The sequence below is a fragment of the Suricata suricatta genome, chromosome 10 (genome assembly GCF_006229205.1).
Source record: "Suricata suricatta isolate VVHF042 chromosome 10, meerkat_22Aug2017_6uvM2_HiC, whole genome shotgun sequence".
NCBI lineage: Eukaryota > Metazoa > Chordata > Mammalia > Carnivora > Herpestidae > Suricata > Suricata suricatta.
Window position 1 is genome coordinate 103,958,685 of NC_043709.1, and position 19,817 is coordinate 103,978,501.

At 45.2% G+C, this 19,817-nt stretch overlaps 1 protein-coding gene across 1 annotated transcript in view; it reads left to right on the top strand.

The window, feature by feature from the left end:
* CACNA1C (calcium voltage-gated channel subunit alpha1 C) overlaps positions 1-19,817 on the top strand; it is a 721,004-nt gene that overhangs the window by 686,394 nt on the left and 14,793 nt on the right. Inside the window, exons 37-44 of the mRNA XM_029953179.1 lie at positions 544-671; positions 1,292-1,388; positions 3,202-3,304; positions 11,055-11,156; positions 13,892-14,019; positions 14,515-14,649; positions 16,218-16,570; positions 19,559-19,687. Coding sequence (XP_029809039.1) covers positions 544-671; positions 1,292-1,388; positions 3,202-3,304; positions 11,055-11,156; positions 13,892-14,019; positions 14,515-14,649; positions 16,218-16,570; positions 19,559-19,687 — 1,175 coding nt within the window. The remainder of the gene's footprint in view (positions 1-543; positions 672-1,291; positions 1,389-3,201; positions 3,305-11,054; positions 11,157-13,891; positions 14,020-14,514; positions 14,650-16,217; positions 16,571-19,558; positions 19,688-19,817) is intronic.

Below are 19,817 nucleotides of genomic sequence, written 5' to 3' on the forward strand. Positions count from 1 at the left end.
CAGGCCCTCGATCTCCCTTTGCAGCTTGCAGCCAGGGCCACCCCATCAGAGGAACTGGCTTTCAGAGACTGAGTTGGGAGGAATGTCCAGCCACCAGACAAGGGCAGAAAGCCCTGGGCCAGCGCGAGCCCAGCTAGCATCTCTCTTGTCCATTCTTGACTCTTGTCATTGTGTCATTGTCCCAGAGGACAGAGGGGATGTGTGTGGAGGCCTAGAGGCAGACTACACATTTTTGACACTGTGATCCAGAGTGCAGGAAGGGTGGTGGATAAAGCTGCCCTCTGTCCTTGGCAGCGAGCACTACTCAGCAATTTGGTATGAGAGAAGCTGTCCAGCCCACATGGTAGGTTCTTCCCACACCGCTCTGACACAAGCAAGTTCATACCCAAGAGACCCAAGTTCCGGGGGCTGGTGTCTTAAATGGTGAATATAACTGGTCTTTAGAAACGTGGGCTTCTGCCACGCATGGCACTAGCTGGCAAAGAGGATTCAAGTGTGCAGGAGGTCCTCTTGTAGAAACTCATTATATCTCTGTCTTGGCAGATCATCAACCTCTTTGTAGCTGTCATCATGGACAACTTTGATTACCTGACAAGGGACTGGTCAATCCTTGGTCCCCATCATCTGGATGAATTTAAAAGAATCTGGGCAGAGTATGATCCTGAAGCCAAGTAAGTTCCCAGAGGGAAAGACTGATTGCCAAAACCCAGAGAACATTATGTGACCATACCTATAGAAGAGGTTCAGGACAAGTTAGCATTGGGTAGATGGACTGGAAGCACTGAATTGCACCAGACCCCAGGGTCAAAGGTCAAGAGCCAGTGATGAGGACAGGCACCTTTGGCATCAGGAATATGTCTGCTATTTTCAGTTGAACAGAAGGATGGGAGATCCTAGTGTCAGGAATAACTAGTAAGTATTCAAGTTAAAATATTTAGAGTCAAGTAGATCTCACTCCATTCTCACGTCAGGTTCAAGGATACCCTCATAGGTCCATCACATTTGGTTGACACTCAATAAATGCCTTTTGGTCAGATGCAAGTATCTGTGAGAATATCATTGTAATACTGAAAATATCTTCCACCTTAAGCATAGCACTGGTGGAAAATTGTTCATTAAAATCTAAACATATATATATTGGTTTTGTAGTTTTACCATGCAATTCTGCACCTCTGCACCAAGTTTGACCAACAGCACAACAGTTACAGAGAGCCCAGGACATGAGTCCTGTGCTGCCAGCTGAAACCATGGCCCTCTGACTGATCTTTGACTCCTCTCCTTCCTCTTTTAGGGGTCGTATCAAACACCTAGATGTGGTGACCCTGCTCCGGCGGATTCAGCCCCCACTGGGTTTTGGGAAGCTGTGCCCTCACCGTGTGGCTTGCAAAGTAAGAGATGACCTGAGTTCAAGGAAAAAAAGAAAAAATATGGGAGGGAAGAGGTCTATTTGTCTTGTGACCTTGATTAGGCCTTGATCCTTTAAGGGATTGAAGACAATATTTTATGTGCCTAAAGAAATTAGCATGAGCATGATTCTATTTTGAGGTTCCTACCAACAATCAGTCCTCAGACACCATAAAGGAAAAATGAAGTGAATGCCTAATGACCCGACCGGCCACAGTCCCAGTCCCATCAGGCTGCACCACTTAGGCATCCTGGAAGACTTCCAGCCAAGGGCAGATGTATTAGGGGTTATCTTCCTGGGATAAGAGGCTATTAGTGTGTCCAGGTATCAGCCTCAGGGACCTGTAAATCCCTAAAATTATGTGCAAAATCACTGAAACACTCACAAATTATACCAGGGAGAGGATTCATCATGTTCACAGTATTTCTAAGTCCATGACCCCATAAAAGTTAAGACAAGGATCTTAGGCTCTTTAGACCCAACTCTTCCTGTGTGGCCCTCACATGACCCTGAGAGTGAGAGCCCCTTTCAACTGTGTGTCCAGGCACCTCCCTTACCTCATCGTATTCTCAACCAGGTAGCCCCACAGTTGCCACAATGTATTGTTTCCACTCTCTCCCCTCTTCTTTCAATTCCCATTTCCACCATTCTGTACTCCCTATTGGAATAACAATGAGCTGAAAGGGGATGGGGGAAGTACGATCAGAGAGCTGGATAGAAGAAGCACAAATAGAAAAATTTAACTCTGTGGATAAACCATTCTTGGAAAATAGAGAACTGAATTTGTGCTCTGTTATCCTCATTTTATTTCCTCACTTGTATCTCCACTTTGTTCCCAAAAATATGTTAGAAGATTTCCAAGGGCATAGAAGGCATGAGGGACAAAAGAGCTCAAATTACATGTAAAGTCAAAGCACAATGGACAAAAGAACAGGGACAAGTGTGGCCTGCACGCCGTGACAGTGCATATTTGTGCTCTCCAGATTGCCTGAGTGTTGAGCTTCCCACTGGCCAGTCCACAGTTGACACTGTCCTTGAGAGTCAAGAAGATCCCGTCACTCAGGAAAATTATAACCCTTTTCAGCACTATGGTTAATGGGACAGCGTGTGATCTAACAAATAATATCTTTGACCACATCTTGAGAGCAGATGCCAGAATGGTGCTCTTTATCATAATTACTCTGGTGTGTACTGAGGGCTGCACACCAGGGCACAGTGCAACAACAGCTATTTGGGGTGGTGAGAATGAGGGAAAAGGGCAATCCGATCCTATCCAGTGAACAAGCTTTTAATCCAGCTTGATGCAGAAGTATACTTTTCAATACACAGAGAAGAGGATACACTACACCTCCTGCACACAAACCTGCCCTTACTGTCTCTCTTGTCAAAGCTTTGGATGAGTGCTGCTGGCAGGTGAGCTTCTGACAAGTGCCTGGCATGCAGCTGTTCCTCGTTGCCAGTAGAGAGCACACCCATATGCCTAAGCAGACATTTGAGCAGAGGAGGGGGTTGGGTGGGCTTACCATCCTTTTGTGGAAGCAAGGATCTAATAAGGACAATTTCCATTTCTCCTTCACTCTGTGTGGTAGGGTGAGAGTTCTCATGGAAGAGCTGAGATTCTCCCCAGAACAGATTTTGAATACATTTTAGTGACCATCCCTCAACCCCCACCTCCTCCTAACACACACACACAAGTTTCAAAGCTCCGTCCCAGCATTCTCCTGCCATGGTGGTTCTGTAGGGCCTTTGGGAACTGTTCGCTATAATCACCAGCTTTGCCTCCCTTTCCCCTCCAGCGCCTGGTCTCCATGAACATGCCTCTTAACAGTGATGGGACGGTCATGTTCAATGCCACCCTGTTTGCCCTGGTCCGGACAGCCCTGCGGATCAAAACAGAAGGTAAGGATCATCTGGGGGCCCCTGGGAAAGCCATTCAGAAGATCTAGCAGATGAACCAAAGAGGAAGCCGACAGCCTGTAAAAGGCTCCGAGGGTCATCCCATCCTGTGTATCATAGCAGTGGCTCAGTGGTTCACATGCTGAAGAGGCCTGGCCTGCTCATGTTTCCTTGGCTCCTTGAATGGCCTTTTGCCCTCCAGCCTGTTTATTTTGAACTCTAGCTTTCCATCAATTTCTAGAAATGATTCTGGGTGATATCTTGAAGTCACAGCGTATAGTTCAAAAAGCAGAAGGTGATGAGCATTACCTGAAGCAGGACTAAGCCCATCTAAAAGCAATGTGGGCCTCTCAAATGCTTAACTTTTTTTTAATTAGAAGTGTCAGGAAGGGGTCATAGTGGCAAATGGTGACTATGGTCAAGGTCATCACATACAATTATATAGGCGATGCCTGGATCAAGGTGCTCAGCTAGCTGACAGGTATGGGTTAAGATCTCCCACAGGGCTGTGTCCACCTGAAGGGATGCCTTCTGGTTTGCACAAATGGGCTATGGGCTAGCAGCAGCCTTGGCTGAGATAACCTGCTGTCCTTTTAAGTGATAAGTATTTCTGAACTACTCTGTAGAAAAGGCTATATAGAATGTACCTAAGAAGATTGATTGCTCTCCAAGAGCTTCAAGCTTAATTATAGTATTTCCTAGAGTGTGGTCAAAGGACCACCTGTCAGCTGTTGAAGCTTGTTTAAAATGGGATACGGCATTTATTCTCTCTCTACTTAAGTTTCTTTACTTGTAAAATAAGAATGATAATGATGTGTGGGAATTCAGTTCAGTGAAGAATCCAGAGAAGTGCCATTTCTCAGTTAAATCCTTCCACAAAATAATAGAAACATCTAAAATGAAGGACAACGGGAGCCTGGGTGGCTCAGTCGGTTGAGCATCTGACTTCAGCTCAGGTCATAATCTCACGGTTCATGGGTTTGAGCCCCGTGTTGGGCTCTGTGCTGCCAGCTCAGAGCCTAGAGCCTGCTTCAGATTCTGTGTCTCCCTCTCTCTCTGACCCTCCCCTGCTCATGCTGTCTCCCTCTGTCTCAAAAATAAAATAAAACACTAAATAAATAAATAAATAAAATTAAGGACAACAAGAACCAGGCCAGCAAGACACATGTCAAAGTAATGAGCTAATCTTTAAAAAACTAAAAATAGTTCATGTTATGCTGCCAAACTAAAGAGAAACAAAGGCTGAAGGAGGCAGTCTAAGATTCTGGCATAGGAAGACCCTGAATTCACCTCCTCCCAAGGACACACCAAATCTACACCCACACATGGAGCAATTCATCCTGAAAAATAGCTTCTGCACAACAAATGTTAGAGGCACCACACAGAGAATGGCAGGAAAGATGAAGACATAGTAACCACAGGAACACCCCTGACCAATGTGATGACCTGCAGTGAGGAGGGAGAGCACTGAAGGGCCTGCACCCAGACTCACCTACCCTGGGACACAGGGGAAAAACAATGGCTTATAGGGCAACAAAACTGTGAGTAAAGGAAATCTTTTTACACCCACTAAATGTGGGGGAAGTACTGGAACTTTCTCCAGGTTCTGTGTACCAACAAACACCATTGTTTACATTTCCCTTTCACCTTAATAATGCAGATGGGAGCAGGGTCTAGATGCTCTAGTTGGCCCACTAGGGTTGCTCCAATGAGCCCCAGGCCCTTAGCCCACACCAACTTCCCCCAGGTAGTCCCCCACCCATGCCCGTCAGCTACAACCACCTCACCATGGTGGCTGGTCTCAGTGCACCCCAGGACACCCCCAGCCAGTGTCTGTTCCAGATCCAGCCATTCCTTCAAGGTGGTCCAAGCACCATATGCCCCTTGACTCCCTAAGGAGCTTCAACTCCCAGCCAGCCAGCCAAAACCTTCAGGCACATGCAATCTACACAGAGGATGTTCCTACACAAGACCACTCCTTAAGAATGGGAGAGGTATCTATTCCACCTAATTTGTAGAAACAAAAATGGAAAGTCAAACAAAATGAGGAGACAAGATTTTGTCCTTAATGAAAGAGCAAAATAACCCCAGTGGGGGCGGGGGGACCCTGATGAAATGGAGATAGATAATTTACCAGATAGAATTCAAAGTAATGGCCATTATACTCACCAAACTTAGGATAAGAATGAAGGAACACAGTGATAACTTCAACAAAGAGTTACAAAATATAAGAAAGTACAAAACAGAAGTCACAGAGATGAAGACCACAATAATCAAATTGAAAAATACATTAGAAATCAACAGCAGATTAGATAATACAGAAGAATGGGTCAGCAGTCTGGAAGACAGAATAATGAAAAAGACAAAGAAGAACATTACATAATAAACCATTCAATCCAAGCAGAGGATATAACATTTGTAAATATTTATGCACCCAACATAGAGCATATAAATATATAAAGCAAATAGTAATAGACATAAAGGGAAAAATTGACACTAATACAATAATAGTATGAAACTTTACTATCCCACTGAATCAATGGATAAATCATCCAAAGAATCAATAAGGAAATATTGGCCTTAAATGACACCTTAGACCAGATGGACTTAATAAATATATATAGGACATTTCATCTAAAACAGCAGAATACACATTGTATTCAAGTGCACATGGAACATTTTCCAGGATAGTTAAGCCACAAAACAACAAATTCAAGAAGACTGACATCATATCAAGCATCTTTTCCAGCCACAATGGTATGAAACTAGAAATTAATTACAAGAAGAAAACTGGGGGAAAAAAGACAAATGTGGAGACTGAAAAACTTTTTACTAAATAACCAATGGGTCAACGAAGAAATCAAAGAGGAAACAAACAAACAAAAATGCCTGAGACAAACGAAAATGGAGATACAATTTTCCAAAATCTATGGGATGCAACAAAAGCAGTTCTAAGAGAGAACTTCATAATGATACCGGCCTAACTCAAGAACAAGAAAAATCCCAAATAAACCATCTAACTTCATACCTAAAGGAACTAGAAAAAGAGGAACAAAGCCCAACATTAGTAGAGGGAAGGAAATAATAAAAACCAGAGTGGAAATACACGAATATAAATTGAAAAAAAAAAGATCAATTAATGTAAGAGCTGGTTCTTTGAAAAAATAAATAAAATCACTAGCCAAACTCATGAGAAAAAGAGAGAGGACTCAAATAAATAAAACAAAAAATGAAAGACAAGTTACAACTGACACCACAGAAATACAAAGGGTAAGAGATTACTACAAGTACACACCATCAAATTGGAAAAACCTAGAAAAAAATGGATAAATTCCTGGAAACACATAACCTTCCAAGACTGAATCACTCACAAAAATTAGAAAACATAAATAGACTAATTATAAGTGATAAAATTGAAACAGCAATCTTAAAACTTCTGAAAAATAGAAGTCCAGGACCAGACAGCTTCACAGGTGAATTCTAAACATTTAAAGAAAAGTTAATAACAGGGCACCTGGGTGGCTCAGTTGGTTAAGCATCTGAGTAAATTTCAGCTTGAGTCATAGTCTCATGGTTCATGGGTTCGAGCCCCACATTGTACTCTGTGCTGACAGCATGGAGGCTGCTTGGGATTCCCTCTCTCCCTCTCTCTCTCTCTGTCCCACCCCTCCCTCTCTTTCTCTCTCTCTCTCAAAATAAATATTTTTTTTTAATTTTAAGAAGAGTTAGTACTTATTCTTCTCAAATTATTCCAAAATATTGAAGAGGATGGAAGTCTTCCAAACTTATTTTACAAAGTTAGCATTACTCCAATTACAAGGAAGAAAATTATAAGCCAGTATCCCTGATCATATAGATGTAAAACTCCTAACAAAATATTAGCAAACCAAATTCAACAATACAGTAAAAGGATTATATATCACACTCAAGCAAGATTTATTCCAGAGATGCAAGGATGGTTCAATATCCACAAATTAAGCAATGTGATATACCACATTAACAAAAAAAGGATAAAAAATCATATGATCATCTCAATAGATACATAAAAAAGCATTTAACAAAATTCCACATTCTTTTTATGATTTAAAAAAAACTCTCAATAAGGTGGGTATGTATCTCAACATAATAAAATCCATATATGACAAACCCACAGCTAACACCATACTCAATTGTGAAAAGCTGAAAGCTTTTCCTGTATGATCAAGAACAAGACAAGTATGTCCACTCTTACCACTTTTATTCAACATAGTATTGGAAGTCTTAGCCACAGCAGTTAGTCAAGAAAAAGAAATAAAGGCATCTAAATTGGATAGGAAAAAGTAAGACTATCACTATTCAATGATATGAGACTATATAGAGAAAACACTAAAGACTCCCCCAAATCTATTACAAGTAATAAATGGATTCAGTAAAATTATATGATGCAAAACTAACATATAGAAATTAGTGTTTCTATATACTAATAACTATTCAGAAAAAAAAGAAAGAAAACAATTCCATTTAGAATTATATCAAAAATAATGAAATACATATGAATAAATTTAACCAAGGAAGTGAAAGACCTGTACTCTGAATACTGTTTAAGACATTAATAAAAGAAATTGAAGACATAAATAAATGAAAAGCTATTTTGTGCTCATGGATTAGAAGATTTAATATTGTTAAAATGCCCATGCTACCCAAAGCATCCCTATCAAAATACCAATGACATTTTTCACAGAACTAGAATAAAGCATCCCAAAATGTGTATGAAACCACAAAAATAAATTTAAATAAATAAATAACCAAAACAGTCTTGAAAAAGAAAAACAAAGCTGGAGGCATCATCCTTCATGATTTCAAACTATACTACAAAGTTAGTATATTAATCAAAACAGTATGGTACCAGGATGAACACAGATACATAGATCAATGGAATAGAATCAGAAAGTGCAGGGGAAAAAACCACATATATGTGGTCAATTAACCTATGACAAAAGAGCAAGAATATACAATGGGGTAAAAGTCTCCTCAATAAATGATACTGAGAACCTTGGACAGCTACATGCAAAAGAATGAAACTGGGCCACTATCTTACACCATATACAAAAATAAAATTTAAATGGATTGAAGATTTGAATGTAAGACCTGAAACAATAAAATTCCTAGAATAAAATATAGGCAGTAAATTCTTTGACATCAATTTTGGCAATATTTTTGGACCAGTCTCTTCAGGCAAGGACAAAGAGCTAAAATGCATAAATGAGATTACATCAAGCCAAAAATTTTCACAGAGAAAAAAAGGCAACTTACTGAATGGGAGAAGTGTGGGTGGGGTTTGTTCCTCCCAGAGGCTCAAGGGAAAATCTGTTCCATGACTCTTCTAGCCTCTGGTGGGGGCCAGCAGTGTTCCTTGACCATAACTGTATCTAGTCTCCACCTCCATCTTCACATGGCCTTCTTCCTGTGATCTCTATGCATCTTCTCCTCTTCTTATATAGACACCAGTGGTATTGGATTTAGGTCCCACTGTAATAAAGTATGACTTCGTCTTAACTAATAACATCTGCAAAGACCCTATTTCCAGCTAAGGCCATGTGCTAAGGTTCCATGTGGACATGAATTTGGTGGGGACACTATTCAACCCACTACAAAAAATAAACATTATTATTTGAGCATTAATTTAATTAGGACTCTTCATTGTAAATCTCAGAAACTATTAACTACCTGAACCAGAAAGTAAACTTAACCATTAAGGATGGCCTCCATAACTGGAATACCCAGGATTATCCTCTGGCTCCAGGTACTTTTTGAATCTGACAGGGGACTCAGGAACCCATCACTCTTTCTCCATTGCCACCTCTCCTTACTCCTGTTGGGCCACCTTCCACAGGAGACTCTCTGGTGTGGCCACAGGGCAGATTTCACCTCATATAGTCTAACACCAGACCTCTCAACCATACTGCTTACCCTGTGTAGTAGCAGTAAACACCCCTGTATTAGTTTCCTATACCTATACCAATTACCACAAATTCCTTGGCTTGAACAACACCTATTATTAGCCCACAGTTCTGTGGGCCAGGGGTCCAGCCATGGAGTAGCTGAGTTCTCTGCTAAGAGTCTTACAAATCCAAATCAGGATATTGATCAGGATGTGTCTTCTTCCAGAAGCTCCAGCTCACTTACATTTTTGGAGGAATTCATTTCTTTCCATTGTAGGACTGGCTCTTAGCTGGGGACCACTGAGCCACCAGAGACGGCCTCTCTCCGTTCAATTCACAGCATCAGTGTGTGCTTTCTCCCAGGCTACAGCAGCCACCTCCTACTCCTTCTGCTTCCAACTGGGGACAACTCTCTAGTTTTATCTTTGGACCTTCTTCATGCATTACTTTTTTATTTGTTTTGTTTTTTTATTTAAGTATAATCAACATATTAGTTTCAGATGTACAGCATAATGATTCCATATTTGTATACATTAAGAAATGATCACTGTAGTAAATCTGGTTTATCATCCCTCACCATATATAATTATAATTTTGTGTGTGTGATGAGAACTTTTAAAATCTTAGCACCTCTCAAACATGCAGTACAGTATTATTAACCATAGTCACCATGCTGTACATTGCATCCCAGGACTTATTTATTTTATAACTGGAAGTTTGCACCTGAGAACTCTCTACTTTTTTTTTTTGATGCTTATTTATTTTTGAGAGAAAGAGAGAGAGAATGAGTGAGGGAGAGGTACAGAGAGAAGGAGACACAGAGTCCGAGGCAGGGTCCAGGCTCTGAGCTGTCAGCACAGTGCCTGATGCAGGGCTCAAACCCATGGATAGTGAGATCATGACCTGAGCCAAAGTCAGATGCTTAACCGACTGAGCCACCCAGATGCCCCATGAACTCTCTACTTTCAAAGAGCTCATGTGTTAGGTCAGGCCCACCTAGATTCCCTATCTTAAGGTGATAGGAGCTACATAATATATTCTAATCATGGGAGTGAACTCCATCATAGTCACAGTCCCAGGGACCAGGCAGAGTGTGAACATATCAGTGATGGTGGGAAATAGCTCAGGCAGCATCTTAAACTACTGCCCACCACATCCTCTCTTACAGCTGCTATACCACCAGTGGCCCAGAGGCTCCACCAGATAGCTATCAAATTAAGGCTGTTTTACCAATGGAGAAGGTAGACCCAGAGAAGCTCCAAAACAGAACCCAGTGTCTACTGAGTCCTACTTCTACACTGAGGTTTTGCCACATCCTCCCCACAGGAGACTCAGCAAAGGGCTTTGACACCAAAGTCCCCCTGCATATGGATGCTTTATGTGGGGGAAACCTGCCAATCACCCACAGAGGCCCGTGAGAAATGTCGTGCACTGGAACAGCCCCTCAGGCTCTCTGGCAGGTGGCTGTGGAGCTTAGTTGGGGCAGGCTGTCTAGTCTGCTCCAACTGCCACCCCCAAGGAAGCAGCATGTGGGAGTGAAGGGATACCACTGGCTGGCCCAGGCAGCAGGCAGAGAGGAAGCAAAAAGGAATTGCGTTGGACAGGGGATGGAGGGAGGGGGGATTAGGAGCACAGAGAGCATACAAAGAGAAAGAGGATGGAGGTAACAATGGGTAGCCTAGAAAGAAGGAGTGAAGCTCATGGACCATGTCTCTCTGTGGTGCAAGGTGCCTCCAGTGGCAGCTTTCCACTCTACGCAGAGGAACCCACCCCATGGGAGAGCCCCCAAGGGGCTGATGATCCTTTTCAGCCTTGCTTCTCCCTCCCCTTAGGGAACCTAGAACAAGCCAATGAGGAGCTGAGGGCCATAATCAAGAAGATCTGGAAGCGGACCAGCATGAAACTGCTAGATCAAGTGGTGCCCCCTGCAGGTGGTGAGTACTCCCTGGATCTCCATACTCGCTCTTGCCGGATTTCTGAATCTATTAGGCTTGTGGGAGACCTACTTTCCCCAGGCCCTGTGTGGGGGGTTCAAAGGCCCTATTGGTTAGAAGGGATGAGGGTGCCATGCCCTTCACAAACTCATATATAGAATATTAGGTTGGAAATCTGGTCCAATCCTACATTTCAAGACCAAGCAAGGCCCCTCGCTCAATGCTTAGAGGTTTGACAGAACTTCCAAGGAAACTGCAAAATATAAGTTTCCACCTAAACTACTAGGCTGTTTGCTCTGGAAATAATGAGGTCCTGGAAAAAGAATCCCCTAAGATCCCCTCTTGGTTGAAATTCTTTTTGTTTTTCCTAGGGTAGTGTTTCTCTACCCTGTCAAACCTAAAGATCCTTTTCATAACAAAAAGTTTATAATGCTCCTATTACTACCCTTAATGAAAATTATAATCTACCTACATATATAATTTCCAAAATATTAATATAACACTTAATGTAAAATACATTAAAGTCAAATGTTCTTCAATATATACACACTCAAGCACTTTATGAGCTTATGACACTATGCCAGAAGTTATAGTTAACTGAAATACTTGCATACATCCACGTATGATGAATAACTTTGTGTTTAAAAGAACTAAGACAATGTTGAATATCATTGGCACTTTGTGTTAGTCATTTTAAAGGGATAGTTAAGTATATTAAATACATAATATACACATATGTATACATACACACACCTACATGCGTGCACACACATAGAAAAAATGCAGACTGATGTAAGTAGGTCAGATACCGCAGGTGACTCAGATACCACAAGCAATGTTGCCATCAGGGATATAATTTTCCAAAATGTAAACCCCTCTTAACCAAGTGGAAACAAAGCAAAGTAATGTCTTCCATCAATTTACACAGCAATTATAGTCCTGGAAAATTCTAGATATATTGAAACCAGGCAAAAAATAATTTTTGTTCATATGTAAAATGCAGTTAGGTTCTTAGCTTATATAATTATAGGTAGATTATGTCCCCACATGGACATCTAGCAGAATGCAAAGCTATTATTTATTGTGCACAACATGCCTGTATTTTACGGGACACATCTGGAACTACCTAATGCTGTAGCACACTGTGACAGCTAAAAAAGTCCCAAACACTCCTTAAAATGTGACACTACCACCTCTGTTGATAACCACTTCCCAAAGGAGGTAAGTGAAAAGTCACCTACACAGCCAAGTACCACCTGACGTTTTGCATACATTATTGAATCCTTATAACATTACTATGAAGTTTGCTGAAGAAACCGAAGTTCTTCAAGCTATGTAGCTGGCCCAAGGCTGTATGGTGAGCACCTAGCAGATTCAGAATCCAAACCCAGGGCGGAGGGATGCCAGAACTCCAATCTCTTTCTGCCCTACTTCCCAACTACCGTAGGCAGGGAACTGAAGGCTTTCCCTTTCACACGGGAATGAGGTCCTTGTCATGTGAAAGATCATCACTGCTGTGGACCTGGCTGTTCTTAAGGGACAGCTAGGAGTAAGAACCATCACAAGCCCCTATGTCTAACCTACCAGCTATCTCCTGGGCCAATTTCCCAGAGAAGAAGATAGAGCCAAGGGGATACTCATAGGGCATGCAATATTCTCCTTGGAGAGTCATTGGCTTCTCCACCACCTGGTTCATCCACAAGACAGAGGCTGATTATGTCATGTGTAACTTGGGGACCCAGCCAAGAAGAAAACCCAATCTGGGGCTCCTGGGTGGCTCAGTCTGTTGAGTGTCCAGCTTCAGCTCAGGTCATGATCTCACAGTTCATGGGTTTGAGCCCCTCATCGGGCTAGCTCAGAGCCTGGAGCCTACTTCCGGTTCTGTGTCTCCCTCTCTCTCTGACCCTCCCCTGCTCACACTGTCTCTCTCTCTCTCTCTCTCTCTCAAAAATAAATAAAACATTAGAAAAAAAATTTTTTAAAGAAAACCCAATCTGATTATAAGAAAAACCCAGACTTAGAGAAGGTGCTCCTCCACCAAACCCCAGCTTTATGCAGAATTGTTTGCACTGGGGGATTGGTCAATTTATGATGAGCAGCTCAAGTTTTAGAATCAAATAGGGGCACCTGGGTGGTTGAGCGTCTGACTTTGGCTCATGGTTCGTGAATTAAAGCCCCACGTGGAGCTCTCTGCTGTCAGTGCAGAGCCCACTTCAGAGCCTTGGTCCCCCTCTTTCTGCCCCTCCCTACCCTGCACTCTCTCTCTCTCTCAAAAGCAAACATTTAAAAACCTTTTGGAATCCACTAAAAATGAGTTAACAGTGTAAGCTAAGTAGTTTTTTTTACATTTTTAAAAGTTTTTTATACTTTTTTTACTTTTAAAAAAAAACAAGGTGGGAAATAATTTTGACAATAGACTACTTCTACTGTAAAAAGAAAAGATGAGATAAGAATATATGCTTATTTTCAGAAAGCATTTGCAAAAAGACTCTCTGGAAAAATACTCAAACTAATTTGAGAAAAGTTATCTAGGCAGATGGGGGACGGGTGGTAAAAAGACTTTTCACTGTATATCTTTTAGTATATTTTTGCCTTTTTGAACCATGTGAATGGACTGTCTCTTTTTAAAAAATTAAATTTAAAAATCTTAAAGTTTGGATGCTGAAAAAAAGTTAACGAAGCCCAGCTGAATTCTCCCATTTACCTCCCCTCTGTCCTTTCTTCTCACATCTCAGATGATGAGGTCACTGTTGGCAAGTTTTACGCGACTTTCCTGATCCAAGAGTACTTCCGGAAATTCAAGAAGCGCAAAGAGCAGGGCCTTGTGGGCAAGCCTTCCCAGAGGAACGCCCTCTCCCTGCAGGTGAGGGGTGAGGAAGGTGGGCCCACACCCTAAGGAAGGGCCTGGTCACCTTCTTCCAACCTCTGGCTAGGATTTAATTCTGTCACCAGTGGGCTGGAGGCCAGGTCCCTTCAGAAGGAAACTTTCAGAGGGGTTCCAAGCCTTTCTAAAGGTGGGTGTGTGTCTACGACCATACCACCCTGAACACGCCTGATCTCATCTAAAGGTGGGTGTGGGAAGGGGCAACGTACCCCTTCCCACACACCCTGCCCTCTACAGTCCTGCCCGCTTTACAGCCCCCCAGAGCCCCAGAGCTCTGCTGGCATTCTGGGACTGTGCCTCCTAACGTGCCTTTATCCTTCCTAAGTGGAGAAAATGGATTCTTCCACTCTGGGGCAGACAAGAGAGGTCCCAAAGCACATCCCCGGTTAGCACACACACATAAACCCTCGCAGACTCACCTGGCTTGTGGAGAAGCAGGCGGGTCAGGTGGCTGAGTGTCCCTCTGGGTTTCAGGCTGGCTTGCGCACGCTGCATGACATTGGGCCTGAGATCCGACGGGCCATCTCTGGAGATCTGACAGCCGAGGAGGAGCTGGACAAGGCCATGAAGGAGGCTGTATCTGCTGCCTCCGAAGATGACATCTTCAGGGTAGGTGGATGCCACAAGAGCACTCTCTTATCTTTATCAAGTTTGGTTTGAAGCAAGAGGGTGGGCTGGCTTCTCCTTTTCTGCTAAGGAAATCCAGGGAGAAAGCCCTGAGCTCTATGGCAAATTCTGAGCTCTTCCCACTCAGCTATTTATTAGCCCTGCACCTTCTCCAAGCCTGACGCCATCTCAAGCCTGGGCTCCCAGGACATGGCAGCTTACGGAGTATCACTGGCTCTCGGAGAAAGAGAAGAGTAGCCAATTTCTTAAGGGAAATGTTTCCTGGGAGAAACTTCTGCATTAGAAGCTGCAAAGTGGTGGCTCTTAGGCTACATCTAATCTACAGACCTATTTTTTCTTTTTTTTTTTTTTTTTGCCGACATCTGGAAATTTGGCACATTCAAATAAAAATCTAGACCTCTGGCTTCTCTTTAAAGAAAATCAGAAAATCTGGCTTATATTCTCACATGGTAGCAGAGGAGTGGAGCCAAGTGGCAGTTGTCCTCTTGAGATAAAGCATATGTTCTCCAGGTCACAAAAATCCCCTCCAGCCTTCCTTCCCTCTCCTGTCCTGGATCTGGAGACTAGGCGTCAGTCTAGTCTAGTGACTCTACCAGTATAGTGCAACTTTTGCGTCCTGCTCTCTCCATTCATTGTGGCCCCTGCCTGAATCCAAAGATATTTGGCTAAAACCCCTCCCCAGTGAAGGAGAACCTACTGACCATTATTGCAACGGGGCCCTGCTCACAACTGTCCCTTCCAGCCCCCATCAGGGGACCGCACAGGCGTCCTGGGCTGTGGAGTCACTGGGAGGGAAGACGGCCTGCCCTGCTTGTGGCCACCCTGTCATCACCATCCTCATCCTCATCACTGTGAAATGTCCATCACCGAATGGCCTCAGGGACTCAGCACCATGCTAACACTGTCCCAGAGAGATCCCACAGATCAACTTGCAGATAGCTACTTTCCCACTCACCCAGGACAAGGAAAGAGTGTTAGGGAAAAACACTGGGTCCTGATTTGGAATCTCTAAGAATCTCCCAGGGGAGAGAGAGCCATATAGAATTCATGGAGTCAATGTGTCATCCTTATTTTCAAAACCGTTTCACCAACATAGTTTCTAGCTCAGTGAGCCAGTTTGATCTCCATTTTTTTAAATTCTCGTTAGAATCCCCTGGTACCTTTCTTCACCCCTCAGCCCTCACCATGCCTCACAGCTGCCAAGCCAAGCGCTAGCTGCAGTTAAAGATGGCCATCCCACACTGGTCCTTGAAACTCAATGCCAGTCCTCAGGGGGTTTGTTAGAAAGTCCCAAGGGAGCAGCCTCCCTGCCTGACTGGCTCCTGCAAGAGGTCCTGTCCCTCACCATTCCCCCAGTGGTTTCAGAGGGGACTCTCGGTCCCTCCCTCTCAAGCCACCAGGCCACGCGGGTGAGGAATTCCCCGTCTGCCATGTGCTGCCCAGCGTGGTTGTGCTCTCTGGAAGGCGGACAACCTTCCGTGCCTTTGCTGAGAAGGAGGGGTAGCTGAGGGGGCTTTCTCCTCCACCCACCCCTCCCGTCTTGCCTACAGAGGGCCGGTGGCCTGTTCGGCAACCACGTCAGCTACTACCAAAGCGACGGCCGGAGCGCCTTCCCCCAGACCTTCACCACCCAGCGCCCACTGCACATCAACAAGGCGGGTAACAGCCAAGGCGACACCGAGTCGCCATCCCACGAGAAACTGGTGGACTCCACCTTCACCCCCAGCAGCTACTCGTCCACTGGCTCCAACGCCAACATCAACAATGCCAACAACACTGCCCTGGGCCGCTTCCCCCGCCCCGCTGGTTACCCCAGCGTGGTCAGCACCGTGGAGGGCCATGGGCCCCCCTTGTCTCCTGCTGTCCGGGTGCAGGAGGCAGCATGGAAGCTCAGCTCCAAGAGGTAAGCAGGAGGGTGGGGCATCCAGGGCCCGTGCACAGGGGCCCCACACACAGCAGCCCAGAGTGGATGGGGGGGAGAGTTTGGCCCCCAGGCCTACCACTCACCCCTCAAGCTGGGATGGAGGCTGCTGCCCCAGACCCCATCAAGAGACAGGCAAATTCTGCTTCCCAATCTAGCCCTTGATTATGTGTGGCAGCCACCCTCAGGGGAAGGCACCACCACTGGCTAACAAGTGTCCTGAGATGTACACCTTCAGACAGAGCCTCCTGGCCTTCTGATGCTGAGCGGGCAGAGGAGCTCCAGCCGCCGATCCCTGGGATTTCAGTATCCTGGCTCCACCACAGACTCTGCTTTCCTGGCCTTTCCCGAGTCTGCCCAAACCTGGCCGTTGGCCCATTTAGGGTGGGGATGGAGCTTCCACCTTTTCTTTACACCCTTCTCTACCCTCTTGGGAGGGGCATTTTGGTAGCAGAAGGCCCTTCACCGTAGCCCTTGCTCTTTCTGCCCCAGGGCAGGACCATTCCTGGTAGTCTGACTGATCTCCCACCTCCTGACGCATGCTTTTCTCCCCACCCTCTGCCCCCTGGTGCTCCAGGATGCATTGCTATGGTGTGCTGGGACGGTAGGTGCCTACTTTCATGCTCTGGGCCTCAGGAAGCACAGCCTGGGCTTAGAGGGTCTCCCCCTTCTTTCTGTCGGCAGCTCCCGGTTCCCAAGGCTGGGTGGGAGAGGACGTGCTTCTGCTTCTCGCCACTTCTCCCTTAGCTGAGCCGCTGGTCCAGAGCAGGACAGCCTCCCACCTCAGCAGGCCAGGCAGAGAGCCCCAGCGTGCTGTGTGCTTGGGCCACTCTCTCTTGCTTCTGAGCTTAGAAAATAATCGTGAAGTATGAGTGTCTTTCTCGACAAGCGTCCTGAAGCTGCTTTCATCTCAGGAGCCATCATACCTGCCCCCTGGTTTTCACTTCTGTTCTTATCACTCATTTTCAAGTGGCTCCACGTAAGCCTACGTGGCCTGGGCATTTAACAGTGTCTGATGACAGACAAGTCAAATTGGCCATCAGTCAACTTTACTGCCTGGAAGACTGGCTGGTTAAACCACCCAAAAGCAGTGTTGGGTGAGTCCTGCTCCAGAGACGTATATTGATGCCTTCTATGCACAGGGCAGTGTGCTTGGCACTGGATTTTTATGCTGCTCTGAAAGGGTTAGCTTTGCACAGGGGAATATCAAAGGTTAACTGGCTGGCCCATGACTTGACTCCCTTTTCTGCAAACCTCTTCCCGTTCTACAACAACGTTCAAGGACTCAGTTCTAGTGCTATTTTCTCCCTTGTTTCCCTGAGCAAAACCTCTTCTTAAGGAAGGCTCATTGTGTCCATCATCAGCTTCTCAGTGTAAACCAATACCTCCTTCAAAGGATATTTTCCTATTAAACTGTGTTCCATATTAAATGAAGGGAGAGTGATTTTTTTTTAGAGAGGAGATAGGGAGTGACATCAGGGGATTGTCTTCCTCTCCCCTCAGATACATCTATCAATGAAATATGGTACATGCAAAGCACCTAGCACAATGCCTAGCACATAGTAAGTGCTCACTAAACATCAGCTCCCTCCCTTCCCAACACCCAAGGCAGTATGCTTCAGCTTGGTGAGGAGAGACAACTTAACCAAAGTTGTAGCTCTGGGACCTCACCCTTCATCTTGCAGCTCAAGGCTAAGTGCAGTGGCCCCAGCACTAGCCTTGCTTTTGATGGGGACAGACCAGAATGTCTTGCACACAGTGGCCCCCAAGAAGTGGTGTTGCCTGCCTGCTGCCATTCTCCGTCTCCAGCTCATCCCATCATGCCTCACCAAAGCTCCTTCCACATCTTTCTCTTCCCACTCCATCAAGAGCCTTCAACATTTCATCTGTCCTTATTGTGGGGTGGGCAGCCATCTGTTAGGAGCTTCTCCAGAGATCTGGGTAGATACCCAGGAACAGTAGCTTCCTGAGTTGGCACAGCCCACAGGCTCAGGGTCAAATCTAGGGTGCCAATCCAGCACTCAACCCTGAGAAAATAAACTGTGATATTTCCCTGATGCCTCCATGGGTTTGGGAGTAAAGTGGGCCCCACCATTCAGGATCTATAGGAAGAAAGATGGAGGGAGTCCTGCGCGAGGCACAGACAGGAAAAGGGAGAATACCTGGACCAGAGCTAAGAAGACATGACCAAATGAGAGAAGACCCTGGTGTAGAGGGAAAGCAAAATAATCCGAGGTACATCCTGGTGTGGGAGGGTCTCGAGCTCAGCAGGGAGTCAAGCTCACTGCCCAGGAGAGCAAATCCCTCTATGTGAGGCTTCTTTTCGGTGCCTTTACTCCAAGGGACAATGACAAACCCAAAGCCATGTCAAAATGTGACACCAGGAACTTCCCAGCTCTGCCCAACTAGCACCCAAAGCCCTGGCAGAGCACCCAAAGTCTACAGCAGAGGAGAGAACAGTCCTCGCACAGGCCCACCCTGACCGGTATAGAGCATCGCAGGACCCCACTTTAAAAGCTGGTCCTTTCCCCCTTTCAAAACATCATCTCATCTGTTACTTCATTTGTTACTCCCAACAAGTCTCTGAATCAAGCAGGGCATACATTAGTCCAATTTTATTGATGGGGACACTGAGGCATGGGGTGGGCTGGTGACTTATGCCAGAGGGCAACTGAATTGGGGTCAGAACTCAGATCTCCTTGGACCTACCCCAGAGATGCTTCTTCCACATGGAATTCTGACTCTAATCTTACTGCTTCGCGGCTCTGCGGCTTTGTCAGCAAGTGCAGGAAGAAGAGGCCACCACAGTTCTGTGTGAGTGTGCACACGTGTGTGTGCGTGTTCGCTGGGTGAGTGCATTGCGTATGTGAGTGCATGTGTGTGCACGTGTGTGTGTGCCGCCGCACCTGCTGAAGGAATGGTGGGGATTAGCGGTTTCTGACTTTTGTTTCTCCATCTTGGACACTTCAGGTGCCACTCCCGGGAGAGCCAGATAGCCATGGTGTGTCAGGAGGAGGTCGCTCAGGCCGAGACCTATGACGTGAAGATGAGTGAAGACGCCGAGTACTGCAGCGAGCCCAGCCTGATCTCCACAGAGATGTGAGCTCTGCCCCAGGCTAGCCCGTGTGCAGAAAGGGTCTGTGGGTGAAGGGAAGCTCCGTGGGATCTCTCCTCGGGCATGTTGGGGACCGGGAGATCATATATCAGAAGATGCCTCAAGCATCTGTCA